Raw genomic sequence first — 15125 nt, 5'->3', positions numbered from 1 at the left:
CTACATATATTTTCATTTACAGATACGAATATATATGTAGATATACACACACACACGTATGTGTTCAGATAAACAAAAAATATATAATGAAATAAAACAAAATCGTCTGACATAATGTAACAATGTTTGGTCTGAAAAGGAGTAGGAAGAAGTATGAACATACTTATTAATTCCTACCCCTGCTCAACATCTTATTGAGCATATAGTATATTTACATAGATATGTGTAATTCCCGTTCTTATACAGATAATTTTGAAAGAAGTTGGATCCAGGTCATTCAATTTAAAGATGAAATACTAAAAAGAGAAATCTATTACAGAACAGAAAACACAGGGGAAACGGCTCCGGAGCCGGAGCCTTACATTGCGGCTCTGCATGGTTTGGAAAGATAAATTATAAGTATTTAACTGAAGTGTATTTTATTTGAGTTAGTTCTTTTTTAAAACTTGTAGTTCTAAATTGGAAGATTATTGTGATCTTGAATAATAAAAATAAAGTTAGATTTTATTATTTTTCGTCGCTCAAAATAAGCGCCACACTCGCGGAAGCCGGTATACCCGCCGAAACGACGTGCATTTACCGAGACTTTCAGCCCCAGGTAGGCCAAGTATGGAGAAATGTAAGAAAAGAAAAATATCTGAAGAAAATACAACATTTAATGATGGCTGGGCAGATTCATTTGTATTTACTTCTGACGAGAGTGACCTACCGGATCCACATACGTATGTGAGCAGCTGTTCTCCACCGTGAACTATGTTAAAAACAAACACCGCTCACGCCTCACAGACAACAGCTTACAGTCCTGCGTAAAGATGAAGTGACTTCGTACAGCCCCGATCGTACAGCAGACGCTGTGCGCAGAGGTTCAGGAGCAGAAGTCCGATTCTAAACACATCACGGCAGACCCGACGATGTTTACATGAACATGCTCTTCAGCATCTCTTTATTGACCACTTTTCACACACAGCCGGCTGTAGCTTTCCAGCTCACAGCCCGACACATACAAACAACAACACAACAGCAGAGAGAGCAAGCCGGTGAGGCGTGATTGCGGATGCCACTCAGGTACGTCTGCCTCTCCTGCCGCATCACTGCGGGCCACGCCCCGCGAAGCACATTAACCAGGTACAATAAATATTATGCAGATATTTTGAAAATATTTATTTTAAATTTTTTAGGAGCATGGTGCTTTTTTTCCAATTATTTTTTAAATTCTGGTCAAGGCTCCGCTACACTCCGAAAGCCCAGAAGGCGATATAAGGATGACGGCTCATTGTTTTTGTTTGCTACATGGATAATTTAAGTTCAGCTTTTTAATTCATTTTAAAGACACCTTCAACTGGTTGACTTTCTTTTTAGTTATTATTTTTTAAGGGTTGACATTGTGTTCATTACATAAATAAAATTTAATTTTCTCCATAGCACTTCATGGATTTCATAAGCAACACACTATAGTTGTTTATACAAAGCATTAAGGTAAAAAAACAACAATATACACAGTGTTATCTTCATTTTAGATGTCAAAAAGTATTTGCGGCTCCCAGTGTTTCCTTTTCCATAGAAACCAGGTCCAAATGGTTCTTTGGGTGTTTAAGGTTGCTGACCGCTGGTTTAAAGTGTCCTATTATTCTTCCCACACTTTTATTTTTATGAAACGGCTGCATGTTTAGGTTCAAGGACATGCAATCATGTTTGTTTTGTGAAAAGGCTTTCTATTAATATAAAATGTCAAAATACAAATAAGACATGCATTACATATGGGAAATAAGATGCTACACAAACAGTCCCTAACTTATTACCTTGTTGAATTTAGATACAAGAACATTTCTGTTGATATTTGCTTCCTACCAGTGATGTAGACCAGAGCATCCCAAGGGATGGTGCCATCTTTGCAGTACAGGTTGAGGTTGAGCAGAGCACATTCTCTGTCACTGTCATTGAATTCGTAGCGGATGTTCCAGCCCAGGGGACCAAACTTCTTCCGCTCCTAAACTCGAGACACACAGGCAGAGAAGTACTGTACGACCACACACAAAGTAAAACACATCCAAGAAAACAAAGTAATAATGATGAGGCGCTTTACATGTAAAATACTGAGAAAGAGTGTATGTAACCTGGATGATTGCATGGAAAAAGCAGATTCCAAAGACAATCTTCCTCCACTGGCGTCCCAAAATGTGGCGTTCAAAGAAACTGCTGGTGATCTCTGTGAAGGCTCGTCGCATGTTGGCTCGCAGGCCTTTAGGAGGCTCGTTAGTCACCTGGCAATGACATCACAGAGACCTACTGAGAAGACTACCAGTAATCCTGACAACCTTTTGGGTCAGCGTCTCCTCCTTGCTGTTCAGGCTGTCTTCAAGTGCACATACAATCCCAACGACTCTTCAAGGTAACCAGTGTACCGTGTGACTCACTCTTCAAATTATCAGGTCATGGTCATGATGACGATAAATCAAGTGCTGGTAGTTAATGTACGTTTAATTGACGTCAAAGATTTCGACCCATATTTATGAAGGCAGTGCTTAACTAACGTTTATGCCACAGATACCCTAAATAACCAGTACTCGTAATTACCAAAGTCATTTTTATGTTTCACTCATGTTCAATCCACCAGTATAGACAAGTTCTTTTTTAAAAACAGTATTTTTAATCATCCATAGCTTTATTATACAGTATTACAGTGTTTGGGTCTCTGTGTGACTACCTTAACGGAGTTCTGGAGCACTGTAACAGGAAATACTTTGGTCGGCATGGAACTGAGAAACAAACGGAAGTTCTCATGGACTGATGTGTCTGCAGAGAAACAGATAAGAAAATTATTTGCATATTCATAAAAAAGAAAAGGCCTTAAAGGATACTTGTAAAAAGGTCCTGCAGTATTTTTTATCAATAATACAAACACTTTGAAAAACCAAAGCATACAATATCACAGTTTACTCATTTCTGTTTCTCAGAGATTAGAAATGCACGTGTAAATTACAAATTATGTCTAATGACATTAGAAATATGAAGGAACTTGTTTAGATGTGTCCCTGAGCATTGCTGCTAACAATGTTCATCCCTTTATGACCACAGCGTACCCATTATCTAGTGGCTATAATGCGATCAACAAATCTGCAACAACTGTGTGACACTATCATGTTAATGTGGACCAAAACCTCTGAGGAATGCTTTAAGCATTGTTGAATCTGCACAATGAAGAACTAAAGTACGTTTTCTTGAAGGTCAAATGGGTTCCAACTGAGTACTAACAAAGTGTAACTAAACTGAAACTAAACTGCAGCCCAGCATCTCTTTCTTGGGTATCCCCATCTATAAACACTAAAATTACCACCACTGGGATTTCCCAGTTTGAAGCAAATGTTGTAATTATTCTAATTTAATACTATTTTTTCATACAACCCTCATAAGCCTTAACTAATAAAAAATATGTCATCAAATGTTAGGACAGAAGGCTGAAATAATCAGAAACTTTTGAGCTCAATTTAAAAATAGTACCAGGCTCAGTGAAAGTCTTAATGAGCTCCTCCATGGCTAACATCCAAGACACCGCCAGATGGCAGTTCTGCAAGAAGACCCAGTTGCCACTCGTCAGCGCTGAATGGATCATCTTCTCCGCTATAGGTCCCTGGCCTTGCCCCAGTGAGATAGCCTCGACCCTGAAAAACACAGAAAAATCACCATTTTGATGCCTTTATAAACTTTATTCATTCGTTTGCAACAACCTGTCTAGTCCAGGATCACGGGGACAACAGTTTAGACAGAGGTGCCCAGACCTCCCTCTTCCCAGCCACTACCCCAACACTTCCAAGCAGATATCGAAGTGAAATACTGGTTTGGGAACATGTCTTCTGGATATGACCCAGCATGACCTTTGGACATGCCCTTCGTGTAAGAGGTGTCCAGAAGGCCTCCTGGATGTGGATGAGTAGTGGCTCTACTCTGAGCCCCTCCCCAACTCCTCATCCTATGTCTGAGACTGAGCTTAGACACCCTTTATAAGACAGCTCATTTCCACTGCTTGTATCTGTAGTCTTAAACTTGAACTTGTTCATTTGAGGAAGCAACTCATTCTCAAACTGAAGAGGACAATCCACCCTTTTCTGGCAGAGAACCACATGGCTGAACTGTCCCAGTGCAAGTTGCAGATTATTGCTTGGTGCAGTCAAATTGATGGCATCATCCTAAAAACCTCCCACTACTTGACTTACAGAAGACAGAAGCTACTGACTATTAAAAATAAAAATAAAAACCCAACCAGCTATATATGTCTATATCTCAGATGTCACAGCCTGGTGAACAAAACAAAGACATTTTTGCGAGCCATGTTGGAGGGACCTCTCTAACCATTTTTTCTCCCTTACCTGTCGAGACACCCTCTCTCATTTGCAAAGCGCTGGAAGGCACCCATTGGGTCAGAACCTGTGCTGAGGATGAAGATCAATGGGGTGGTAGGGGACATGTCATTATAGAGATTAGCCAGGTCAACTGGAGGGTTTTCCACAAACTCCTTCCCCAGGTTGACAATCACAAACTCAGTTGCTGCAAAAACCACCTGGATGGAAAAAGAGGATATAAGTCACAGAAAAGCTGGGAAAAATTAACCAAGCTTTGGTGGTGATAGGAAAGCTCCGCGGAGAGCTATAAACCCATGTCATTTTTTTTTTTTTACTGAGATCCTTTCTTTAATACTGACAAAAGTTACACTTTTTTAAAATGATCCTCTTCACCTGGAAAACAATCATGAAAACCTCAGTAAATATCTTTCCCCAGACTTCATCCAGGCTCACCTTCTCTTCCATGAAGCTCTTGATAAGAACTAGTTTCTGGAAAGATCCCAATCGCTCATTCCAGTATCCTTTCATCTCCTGTTTCTCCTTTTTGGACTCCTCGAGAGAAGGCAACTCTGACACATAGCCTTTCCATTTTTCTGGATTTAAAGATGCTTCAAAATGCCCTATAAGAGAAAAGGAATTCTATGGAATCAGACACAGGATTTGTACATCGTTTGGTAAGTAAATGATAAGAATGATTAGAACATCTCTTTATAAAAATGAAAAATGACAGAGTGTATGTAGGTCAAACATTCTAGTTTTATATTTAAAAGTAACATGCTGACATATACAGATCCTTATCGGCTCAACAACAATAACAATGGGGATAGGGTACCTAGCTTAATATGGATATGGGTTCTAATGATTTCTCTGGAGATGCCCTTGAAGCAAGGCAGTGTGTCCTCCAGCTCACAACATGTCTGCCAGTAAAAATCACTTAGCCATGGCACATCTGGTCGCTCTGGATACTCCTGGAAGATGCAGAAAAAGAAACGTTTATGCCCACAAATTTAGTAGACATATTGTTATCGACTGGTGTAAGTAAAGAGAAAGTTAACTAGAATTATAAAAGAGTGAGGGGATGATGACAAATGGTTTCTATGACAAGCAGCTTTAAAAAGTAAAAATGTCACTTTAATCTGAAATACTTGGGATCACTAAAAAGTTCTTGTTTGAATCACCAACTACGATTACACCTGCAGGCACTCCACTAGTCAGATGCATTCAGTGTTTACTCGGATTAACAGCTTTCAGATATTTGGGTGATGAGTCTGAAAATCCGCTTCTATACACCTGTGTAAATATTTCATTAAAATCCCTTATACTTAATGATTCGATTAATCATTACTCCTTTTTAGCGTATTCAATCAAACTACTATTATTTTATTTTGGTTTTTAAAAAGCTTGCTTTTTGTCAGAAACATACATTTCCCTGTTACTCCAAACCTTTGAGCAGTAAATGCTAAGAGGCAATAAACGGGAGACCTAAAACAGAGGTGTAGCAGAAAGAAGAACAGAACTAGCATGAGGACTGTGACTGCTAACAATCAGTGCCTCCAGTCTAGTGGCATAAAAAACAAATGGTGGGTTAACACCATCACTATATACTTCTTTAAGCTCCTAATACCTGCACTCTTCCACAGCATGCATTTTTTATTTCTCTTTGATATTTGGGCCGACTGGGACCCAATAAATGTCAAAACAAAGAATTGCCAGATTTTTTTTTCACCTAATTTTTGTTTCTAAGAAAAATGAGAGCCACGTATGAGGATATTCATATAAAATTTTGATAGAACAGTAGCAGTATAATGTCCTTGTAAGTGGATATCAGGCCCTTGTAGAGCAAAATTGAGTATTTTGGTCTAAATAATAATATTAAATAACCCAAAATGTGATGTCCACATGTGTGGACGCCAGGTCCTAGGAGGTTATAAAAAAACATGAGCAGAATCATAGGAAATCTTTTTTTAGTTAATTATTTTATTCATTATTGCTTTTATCAAGCTGAACTTCTATGGCTGGATTTCCCACCTCACCTTTTTCAGTGAAGAAGCTCCTTTTAGGAAGCGCCACCATTCCCCATCAGAGATCTCGCCACGCTGCCTCATGATTTCTACGCACAACACAAAGCTGTAGATAAGCTTGTGTTGCTCGAAGAGTCCACGTGACACATTAATGTAGGAGTTTAGCAAGATTTGATTCAGGAGAATCTGAAGGCGCTCTTCTAGCACAGTACTCTGCTCTGATGTCTCGATGGTGGAATTAAAGAGCTGAAGATGAAGGAAGAAATAAACAAAAAACAGAGAAAAAAAGAAAATAATTACTTTAAATGGGTACTTACACATTTTCATTAAACATTCCTGTACAAGTAGCTTTGTAAATTTGAGAGTAAAGCCCAGCTCTTTTTTCCCTCACCTGTTTAAAGTACTTGAGTGAGAACTGGTACATAGGATCGATCTCCGACAGACTGGCAATGACAAAGTACAAAACAGATCCTCGAGTGGCCACAGGCCTGTAGCGCTCCCTCGCAGAGTTTATCATCAGCTCAGTTGCTTCTGCCTCTTCCAGACGGTGCTTTATGGCCTCTGAAGTCACCTGGAGACAAGAGGATGCAAAAAATCATGGAAATAAACAGGATGAGCATCAGAAAAACAGGAAAGGTTAAAAAAAAGATCATTGCAGGGAATGTTAAATTCAACAACCACAACTCCATATCCATATAGCCTAATCCCTACCTTTGACTCCTGGAGAGTCTGAACTAGCTCCTCGTTGTCAAGTATATTCCCCTTAGAGGTAAAGAGAAGCTTAAGAATGCGGTCTTCAATATCTTTCAGCTGGCTGCGGTCAGCGTTGATGCGCACAATCAGCTCATTCCTCTGTTCCTCAAGATGCGGACTCTCAAGACGCACCACATCACTTAAAACAGATTGAAAAAAGATTGAATCAAGAGATTCCAGAGGTCATTATCAGAAAGGGGGGAAAGGATACATACAATTAGGATACATAAAATTATGTGCAGTATTTCTATCCATTTTTTAAAATGTAGATGGCTTTGTAAATGCTTGTTACTAGAGATAAACGAGACCACTTTTTGTCCGATGCCGATTCCGATATCATAAATTTGGATATCTGCTGATACCAATATGAATCCGATATAGCGTTTTTTTTAATCAACAAAACTGTTTTTTAAATAAATATCTTGCTGCATTTTGTATAAGTTCATACTCAAGTTTTAAAAAACAAGACACTAAAACTATTCTGTTATACTTGTATGCAAAAAATACACTGCACCCAAAATATTTTACAGTTCAGCAACACTGATCAATCTAATAAACTTAAACCTGCACCATTCTGGTATTTTAAAGAGTCCTTAGCAGAAATATTAAACAACCTAACTAATAGGGTTGCCAACTCCTAACATAAATCTCCCAGAACCACCCCCCGCCCTCCACCTTGATGCTTAACCGACGTAATCAACTTTAATTTAATGCACCTGTAAAACAAATGCATGAGTTCATAACTTCCCTTCAACTCATTCATGTCACCTAAAAGGTAAACCTGCTTCTCCATCACCTGTTCAGCTCTGATCATTCAGTAAGGACATCTCCTGGTTTCATCTACAAGTTTCCCTCTCACCACATATCCAAACCGACATCATGACCAGCAGCTTTTACAGCTGTGGCTCCAGCAAACATCAACTGATACTAGAAAGTAATATTAAATAAATTCTAACTACAGCTAATTAAGCTTAAACGTGCTGCTGTTGTTTATCCACTGGTCTCCTCTTTCTGGCACAAAGTGGGCGATAAACAAACAAGAAAGGCAGGATTTGCGACAGAAAAGCCGACCAGCTGATCATTGATCAGTTTCATGTTTGAAGTAGCAACAGGAAGGGGAATGAGAGAAGAAGAATCAGCTTTGCAGCAAGGACAGAATAACTCCAGCTTTGTGTCTTTGTGACAAATCGCTTCCTTTTGGAACTCCGATGGCCAGTCCAGCTGTGGCTCCATATATCAGTTGTTAAGCTTAACGTGGAAATACTATGCAAACATTCAGGGATGAACTGACTTGTTTTACTTCTCTGGGATAGTTCTCGCCGAGATAACATGCCGCGGTTTGGAAGCATGTAGCGAGGCTCCACATGTTCCACCAGACCGCCGACAGGTCCTGCAGACAACAGCTGCTCTATCACGTAACACATACTGCTCCGATGCGCCGAGCTGGGTTACGCCAAGTAGCGCGTTTGTGAGGTGATTTTGTGATACTTCGGATCGGATTACATTTTTTATTTCTCTCCGATATCCGATCCAGTAATTTAGGTCAGTATCGGACCGATATCGGTATCGGTCCATCTCTACTTGTTACATAGTTGAAATGCAATAGCTTTTTTCATGTGTGTGCATGTATTTACCTGAGAAGTTGGTCTTCTAAGCCAGATTTAGTGACAGTGAAGTTGATAATTGTAACTTTGATGCAAACCTTAAAAGGTGGAAACAGAAACTCATTAAATCACAATGAAACCTTGAACTACTTTGCTGGTCTCAATGATCGTCTTTGTGGATTTAATTCAGGATTCTTTGGAGTCCATGTCTCTCTTTTATAATGTCTGTGATGTATGCATGCACTGTTGGCTTGAACTAATGAGACAGTACATGACTGCATTTAGTGTGAGCCCATTCTCACACTAAATGCCCTGGGGCAGACTGTAGCCACATTCTGCCCCAGGGCAGCTGTGGCTACAACTGTAGCTGCCTCCACCAGTGTGTGAATGTGAGAGTGAATGAATAGTGGTATTGTAAAGCGCTTTGGGTGCCTAGGAAAGCACTATATAAATGCAATCCATTATTATTATTCTCCTAGACTGTTCAGCTATAGGGTTTTGCTGGTTGACATATGACTGCATCTCTTTACAGTATCTTCTTTTGTACACATATAGTATAAGTAGGTTTGAGTAGGTGTGCTGCTGTCCTTACCTCTGGCAGGTAATGTGGGTTGGCCATCTTTGTGGTCATATAGAACCTAAAATTTTTGTCATAGTCAATATCTGAGTCTCCCAGTCGGATCATTGTTCGGCCGCCAGCCACAAACGTCTGCTTCAACAAGACAGGCTCCAGTGCTGGATCCAGGGTCTCCTTTAACTATACACCCACAGAATACCCAAACAGAGCCATTCACAGCACACATGCTTTTCTTAACTCTTTTATAATGATATCCTGGGACAACGCAAAATTAAAAACACTATTTAATAACAGTCTGTCCAATAAAGGTCTTCAACTAATTTAATGTTGCCCAGTGTTAGCCCACCTTAAAAAATACACAATTACAATACAACATTTGACCACAAATTGTCTTTTTTATGATTAAGTCTGTTTTACTGTCACATGAGTGGTGCAATCCTACCTCCTCTAGCAGTACAGGGACACCCATGCTTATGGCATTCTCTAGGGTACGAAGGAAGCCAGAGTCCGTTAGCTTGATCACCTTTAGACCATGTTTAGCCTCCTTGGAGCGGATCCATCGGTTGGCCTGAGAATGAAAGAAATAATCCTTAATCCCTAATGTGATGAAGATGACTTCTTTAAAAAATTTGTAAGAACGAATTTAAACTTATTTATCCTTGTTATGCAGCTGTATGCCACTATTTTCAAAATCAAAATTAGTTTTAAAATTAAGGTTCTCGTGTAATAAATGTGTGAAATGAACATTAATGACTTGGGATTATACAGATAATTGAGAAGTTAAAGTGTTAAAAAAAGTAACCCATTTCATTCATAAAGTAATCAGTGTTGGAATTATCGGCACTACATGGATCACCTGATCCTGTGGGTCGATCATAAGAGGCCACCGGTGGCCCTCAGTCACCAGGATGCCATTCTCTGTAGAAACAGTGTCACGAGGCAAACCTTCTGCATTCCACTGGCGGATGACATATTGATCACCAAGAATGTTAATCAGGCTAAAAGTGGAACTGATTGGGATGTTCAGGTTCTGGCACTGCGTTATCCACTGGTCAATTAGCTGGTGAGAGGGAAACAGAGCGCACACAAGCACAACAACTCAGGTTGTATCCTCCAGAGTTTCTACTGTTTTCCTCATTTCATCCCTTATTATTACATGTTGTTTCCTGTCTTATAATAAAAACAAACAAGGTGTAAGGCCATTACGATAGTGGGGATTGCGTGTGACTGAGCACAATAGCAGTAATGAGAAAACTGGGCCCAGCTTTTGTTTGTCTTATGTAGTGTCCTATTTTCTACTGATTTTCAAAAATTAGACTAAACTCATACTAAAGGCACAAGCTGCTAATTCTTTGTTAGAGCAGCCTGTAAAACCTTAAAAAGCACAGAATAAACCTGTACCTACCAGCTGTCTATAGTGGGAAGTAAATGCACCATAATATGCCACACAAGCAGCTGCAATGAAGACATTTCCCACAACATTGATGATCTCTTGCTCAAACAGGGCTACACTTTCTTCCCAGCGTACTTGTTCGTCACCAAGAGCCGACGTTAGCTTCCCTGCCCTGATCAGACGGGCCTGTGTCAGAGCCATCGTATTAACTTTGATGAAAAAGAAAGAGAAAGAATTTTAGCAAGCCAAAGACAGCAAGGTACATCAAACATTTAATAAAAGACAGATGGTAGAACTTATTTCACAGAGTATATTTTATGTTGTACTTTTTGGCACAACTCTCACCCAAATCTTCTTTCTCATTCATGCTGCTATCAAACTGCTCCTGCAGGACCTTGATCTGGTTCTCCACCTCCTGAAGCTTCTTCTGCTTCTCTTTTAGGGTTGCCATGGTCACATCCAGCTCTTCCTGCACAAATGAGTAAGCACAGATGAAGAGGGAAATGGTAGGGTAATATCACACAGGAATCATTAAAGCAATATTTGGAAGTATTGTACGTGTTGGTCTGTTTTTTATTTCTCATCATTAAGTTTAGTGCACATATGCCAAACCTACATCAGACTTAGTGCTGTAACGTACTCTGGCCAAAATCTTGACTGCTCCTTAAAGCAATAAGCTGCATAGCTCTAGCTACAGTACTACATCATTGGTAAAGCCCATAGAAATCCAGCAATGCGTTTGTCTTGAAAATAAGAGTCTCCTGCCTTAAATTTTCTAAAATTCCCCAATAATCTGAAACAGCGAGTGGAATAAAACACTAATGAGAGAGCTGAAGACCACCACCAACACTTGGCTTTGCAGTGACCCATCTTAGACTGGGTAGCTTACAAACTTCCATTATGTAAACTGTGATTCATGATCCACTAGTGAACAGCGTCAAACTGATCATCTCCTTCTTTAGACCTCATCATTCTATCACGATCTGGTGCACTGGTAATATGTCTGCTAAAGACACTAAGTTGCTTTGTGTTTATATATAGCAGGTAACACAGATGACACTAACTCTTTCTTATGTTTATGAAGAAGAAATAATGTTTAGATCAACATTTTACTTAAAAGTCAGCAGTCATAGTCCCACAAATGCAGATATTTTTTGTCCTGGTTTAGTGTAACACTATTAACAAACCAAAAAAACCCAAAATATTACAAACTATTTCATATCTAAATTATATTTTCCCCCTTAACCTGTATGATGTGGCTAAAATTAACACAACTCTGATAGATAATGTTAAAACCCTAAATCAGGGCTCCCACAGGACAAACCTGTTATTTTTTTTACAGGTTGAATCCTTATAATTACTTTGAAACACTTAATAATTTACATTTGAATAAGCCTGTAAGAACATATTTTTCCTTAGTGAGGTAAACCTAGAGCATGAATTTATTTCAGCTTCAGCTAACAATGACGGCACACCAACAATGCACTCTGTAACTGACCTGTGCCTTGGCCAGTTTTTCTCTCTTGGGGCCAACCTCTTTGAAGACTCTCGAGTACAGATCCATAGCTCTGACCCACATGCACATGGACCTGCACGCCCTTGATACCTTTTCCACCTAACAAGAGCGACACAATAAGAAATTAGGCCAAGCAAAAACATACTGAAACATTTCAGAATTTCTGATAGGTTATACTATCTGAAAAACCACGTGTTTAGTCATAATGATACAGTAAGAAGTTGTTATTTTCACTGGCTCTGTTTGTACTTTGACATTTTTTAATCTGCCAAAATATCCAAACTGACCTTTTCAGGCATGAAGTTAGGGTCATTGATGTATTTTTGTAGTTTCAGCAGGATCCTAGGTTTGATATTGTCCTTGTCATATTCTGTCAGACGCCTGAGAAAGTTGGGATCGCCCAGTAATTGCTTGGCACTTAGCCAGTCTGGTCTGTTAGGAGAGAAGAAAGTTAGTGAGACACTGTTAACAAATAAGGACTGAAGAAATGTCACGGTTGCTCGATACATTAGACCGTGACATTAATTAATCTTTTCAAAGTACTGAAAATTCTTTGGGCAGAGCAGCAAGTTTCAAAATCCTAAAGAGGATATGATATTGTGAAGATTTAATTCAGATCAACAATGCAGTAGATTAGTGAATGGTGAAATCTACAAGTTATCTCTGTTTAATGTTAAACGCAAAATACATAAGATTGAAAAAATAGTCCCGGTGAAGTGAAGGAGTGATAAAGTTATTACATTATTGTGATTATAAAGACTTGCACTTTTAGAAACCATCACCAGTGCAGGATGAATACCTAATAAAAGTGTATCATGTTAAGAAGCTATTTATTTATCTATTTTTTTTTTTAAAGAAAATAGTGCACACTCACTTGCAATCAAGCAAGATGCAGACAGACTCCATGACAGTCATCACTAGGGCTGGGGGTTTAGTGAACACCTTGATCTCAGAGATGTCAGCCTTGTCAAGAGATCTGAGGGCCTGGTTGGCACTCTCTAAAGCTGGCAGAGCCTGATCTAAGTCCCTCTGTGCGTCATCTGCAATGGCCTGGGTTTCTTCAGCCTTAACTCGGGCCAGTGCCTCATCTTCTTTTACTACTTTACGTACCTGTGACAAGGAGAATTATTTTAGTTATGCTCATGAAGTAATGACAAAGAGTTACCATGATTTATAATTGAAATATAGGCAACATCAGACACGTTTTTGAAAGTTTTGTGATAAAACACAGACAGACCTCATCAGCCTTCTCTTGATCTACAGCCAATTTCTCCATGAGGGCATCGACATCAGTAGATTTTTGTTTGAGGACTGGCTCCAGAGCAGAAAGGTCCACCTTCATTTTGTCTACAAGCTCGTTGGTCTCCAGCAGCTTAGTGACACCATTCTTTACACGATCCCTGGCCTATACAGTAACACACGCATAAATAATTATCATGTTTGACATAATCAACATAACAACTCATGATGCATTACAGTCACAATAAAAATAAAACTGACTATTAGCACTCACCACCAGCTAATGTATCTAGCTGCTATTTTTCCTACACAATATCAGGTAACAATTCATCATCAACAACATATGTGAAAAATCGCCCATAATTGTGTTGACATACCAGAACTAACTGCTGTCTCTTGTTGCCAAGCATGCTGAGGTAGAGGTTGATAAGCTCTAGATAGGAGGTAGGTGTGGTGTAGTACCGGCGTCTCAGCTCTAAGTAGAAGCGCTCAGCCATTTCAGTGACACTAACGTGTATCTCGACACACATCGCAGAGATGTTCTGTTTTAGCTTCTCATTGCCAAAGTCCACATTCTGGAAAAAGGCCTCAGAGACAGAGAGCAGCGCCTCCCGGGGCCACTGAGCACCAGAACGTACAGCGAAAGAGAGGAAAGTGACATAAAGTTAGCAGCGAGGACAACGATATGTAGCTTTGACCTTTAGCTCCTGTCAACTGAACAGTTATTCAGCAGAGCGCCAGCAGATGGACATAAAACATTTATTTAAAAACAGAAATTGTAAAAAGTTTTTTTTTTTAACTAATAAGTTCAAAAGAAGCTTAAAAAATATAGAAACTACAACTTGTTGAAAGTTTTTTTTTTCTATAAAAAGAGAGGAATCAGAATAGGACTACCTTAAAGCTATAGATTATGAAAAAGAATTCAATCTAAAGGGACGGTGGTGTAAAAAAAAGGGTTATATTAGAAATATTTTACATGAACAAGAGTGATTCCATAGACAAGGGTAGTGACGTATATACTGAGTGATTCATATATATCAGAGAAACAGAGTTATATCAGCATACCTGCACAAACCAGTCAATAGTGCAGCAGTTAACCAGTGAAGGAAACATGCGACATCGGGACCTGAAAGCATCGCCCACAGGGCTCATACACAGCACAATGTGTAGTTTTTCTTGTACACGGGAGATGAAAAACTGGAACACCTGAATGCACCATCACAGACACGTAAAAAAGACACACACACATAGAAGATCACAACAGGCAAATAGCATCAGCTCTCATGTGTTCTTTCCTTTTGCCTGGGACACTGATTTTAACTGTCTGCTTTTATACAGTCTGTGGAAATTTTAGCCCATAGTGGGAATCTCAGATGCTTTGCTAGGTGTTTATTATCTTCTTTAAACAACTCACAGAGGTCAGGCTTCATCATACTTCTCTTATATCAGAAATTAATGTTTAATTTCATTTTGTTTATCTTGTTGCAGATCTATGTACTGTCGCTGAAAACACTAAGTGATTATATCTGGTAGTTAAAGAATGATTTCCTGCATTTAAGAAAAGCCACTCGGTTAGAAAACAACACTTTTCAGGATATGAACATTCATGACTCCACGTTCTTCCCACTTTCTAATTTGTTAAAATTTTGGGTAGTATCCGAAAACAAAGTTCTGTGTCGAGATTG

General features: G+C 39.2%; 1 protein-coding gene across 1 annotated transcript in view; it reads right to left on the bottom strand.

Moving 5' to 3' along the window:
- The window catches only part of LOC120734571 (dynein heavy chain 6, axonemal-like), a 53851-nt gene that overhangs the window by 4838 nt on the left and 33888 nt on the right, over positions 1-15125 (bottom strand). Inside the window, 22 exon segments of the mRNA XM_040033426.1 lie at positions 1849-1987; positions 2115-2261; positions 2705-2793; positions 3499-3659; positions 4365-4555; positions 4791-4957; positions 5170-5305; positions 6371-6604; positions 6750-6929; positions 7070-7250; positions 8746-8813; positions 9308-9472; positions 9735-9860; positions 10149-10352; positions 10698-10894; positions 11031-11154; positions 12184-12300; positions 12489-12633; positions 13076-13311; positions 13439-13606; positions 13818-14060; positions 14506-14646. Of these exon segments, the coding sequence (XP_039889360.1) occupies positions 1849-1987; positions 2115-2261; positions 2705-2793; positions 3499-3659; positions 4365-4555; positions 4791-4957; positions 5170-5305; positions 6371-6604; positions 6750-6929; positions 7070-7250; positions 8746-8813; positions 9308-9472; positions 9735-9860; positions 10149-10352; positions 10698-10894; positions 11031-11154; positions 12184-12300; positions 12489-12633; positions 13076-13311; positions 13439-13606; positions 13818-14060; positions 14506-14646 (3559 nt within the window).

The sequence above is a fragment of the Simochromis diagramma genome, unplaced genomic scaffold (genome assembly GCF_900408965.1).
Source record: "Simochromis diagramma unplaced genomic scaffold, fSimDia1.1 OVJJ01000571.1, whole genome shotgun sequence".
In the NCBI taxonomy this organism is placed as follows: Eukaryota; Metazoa; Chordata; class Actinopteri; order Cichliformes; family Cichlidae; genus Simochromis; species Simochromis diagramma.
This window is presented reverse-complemented; position numbering and strand designations above follow the sequence as displayed.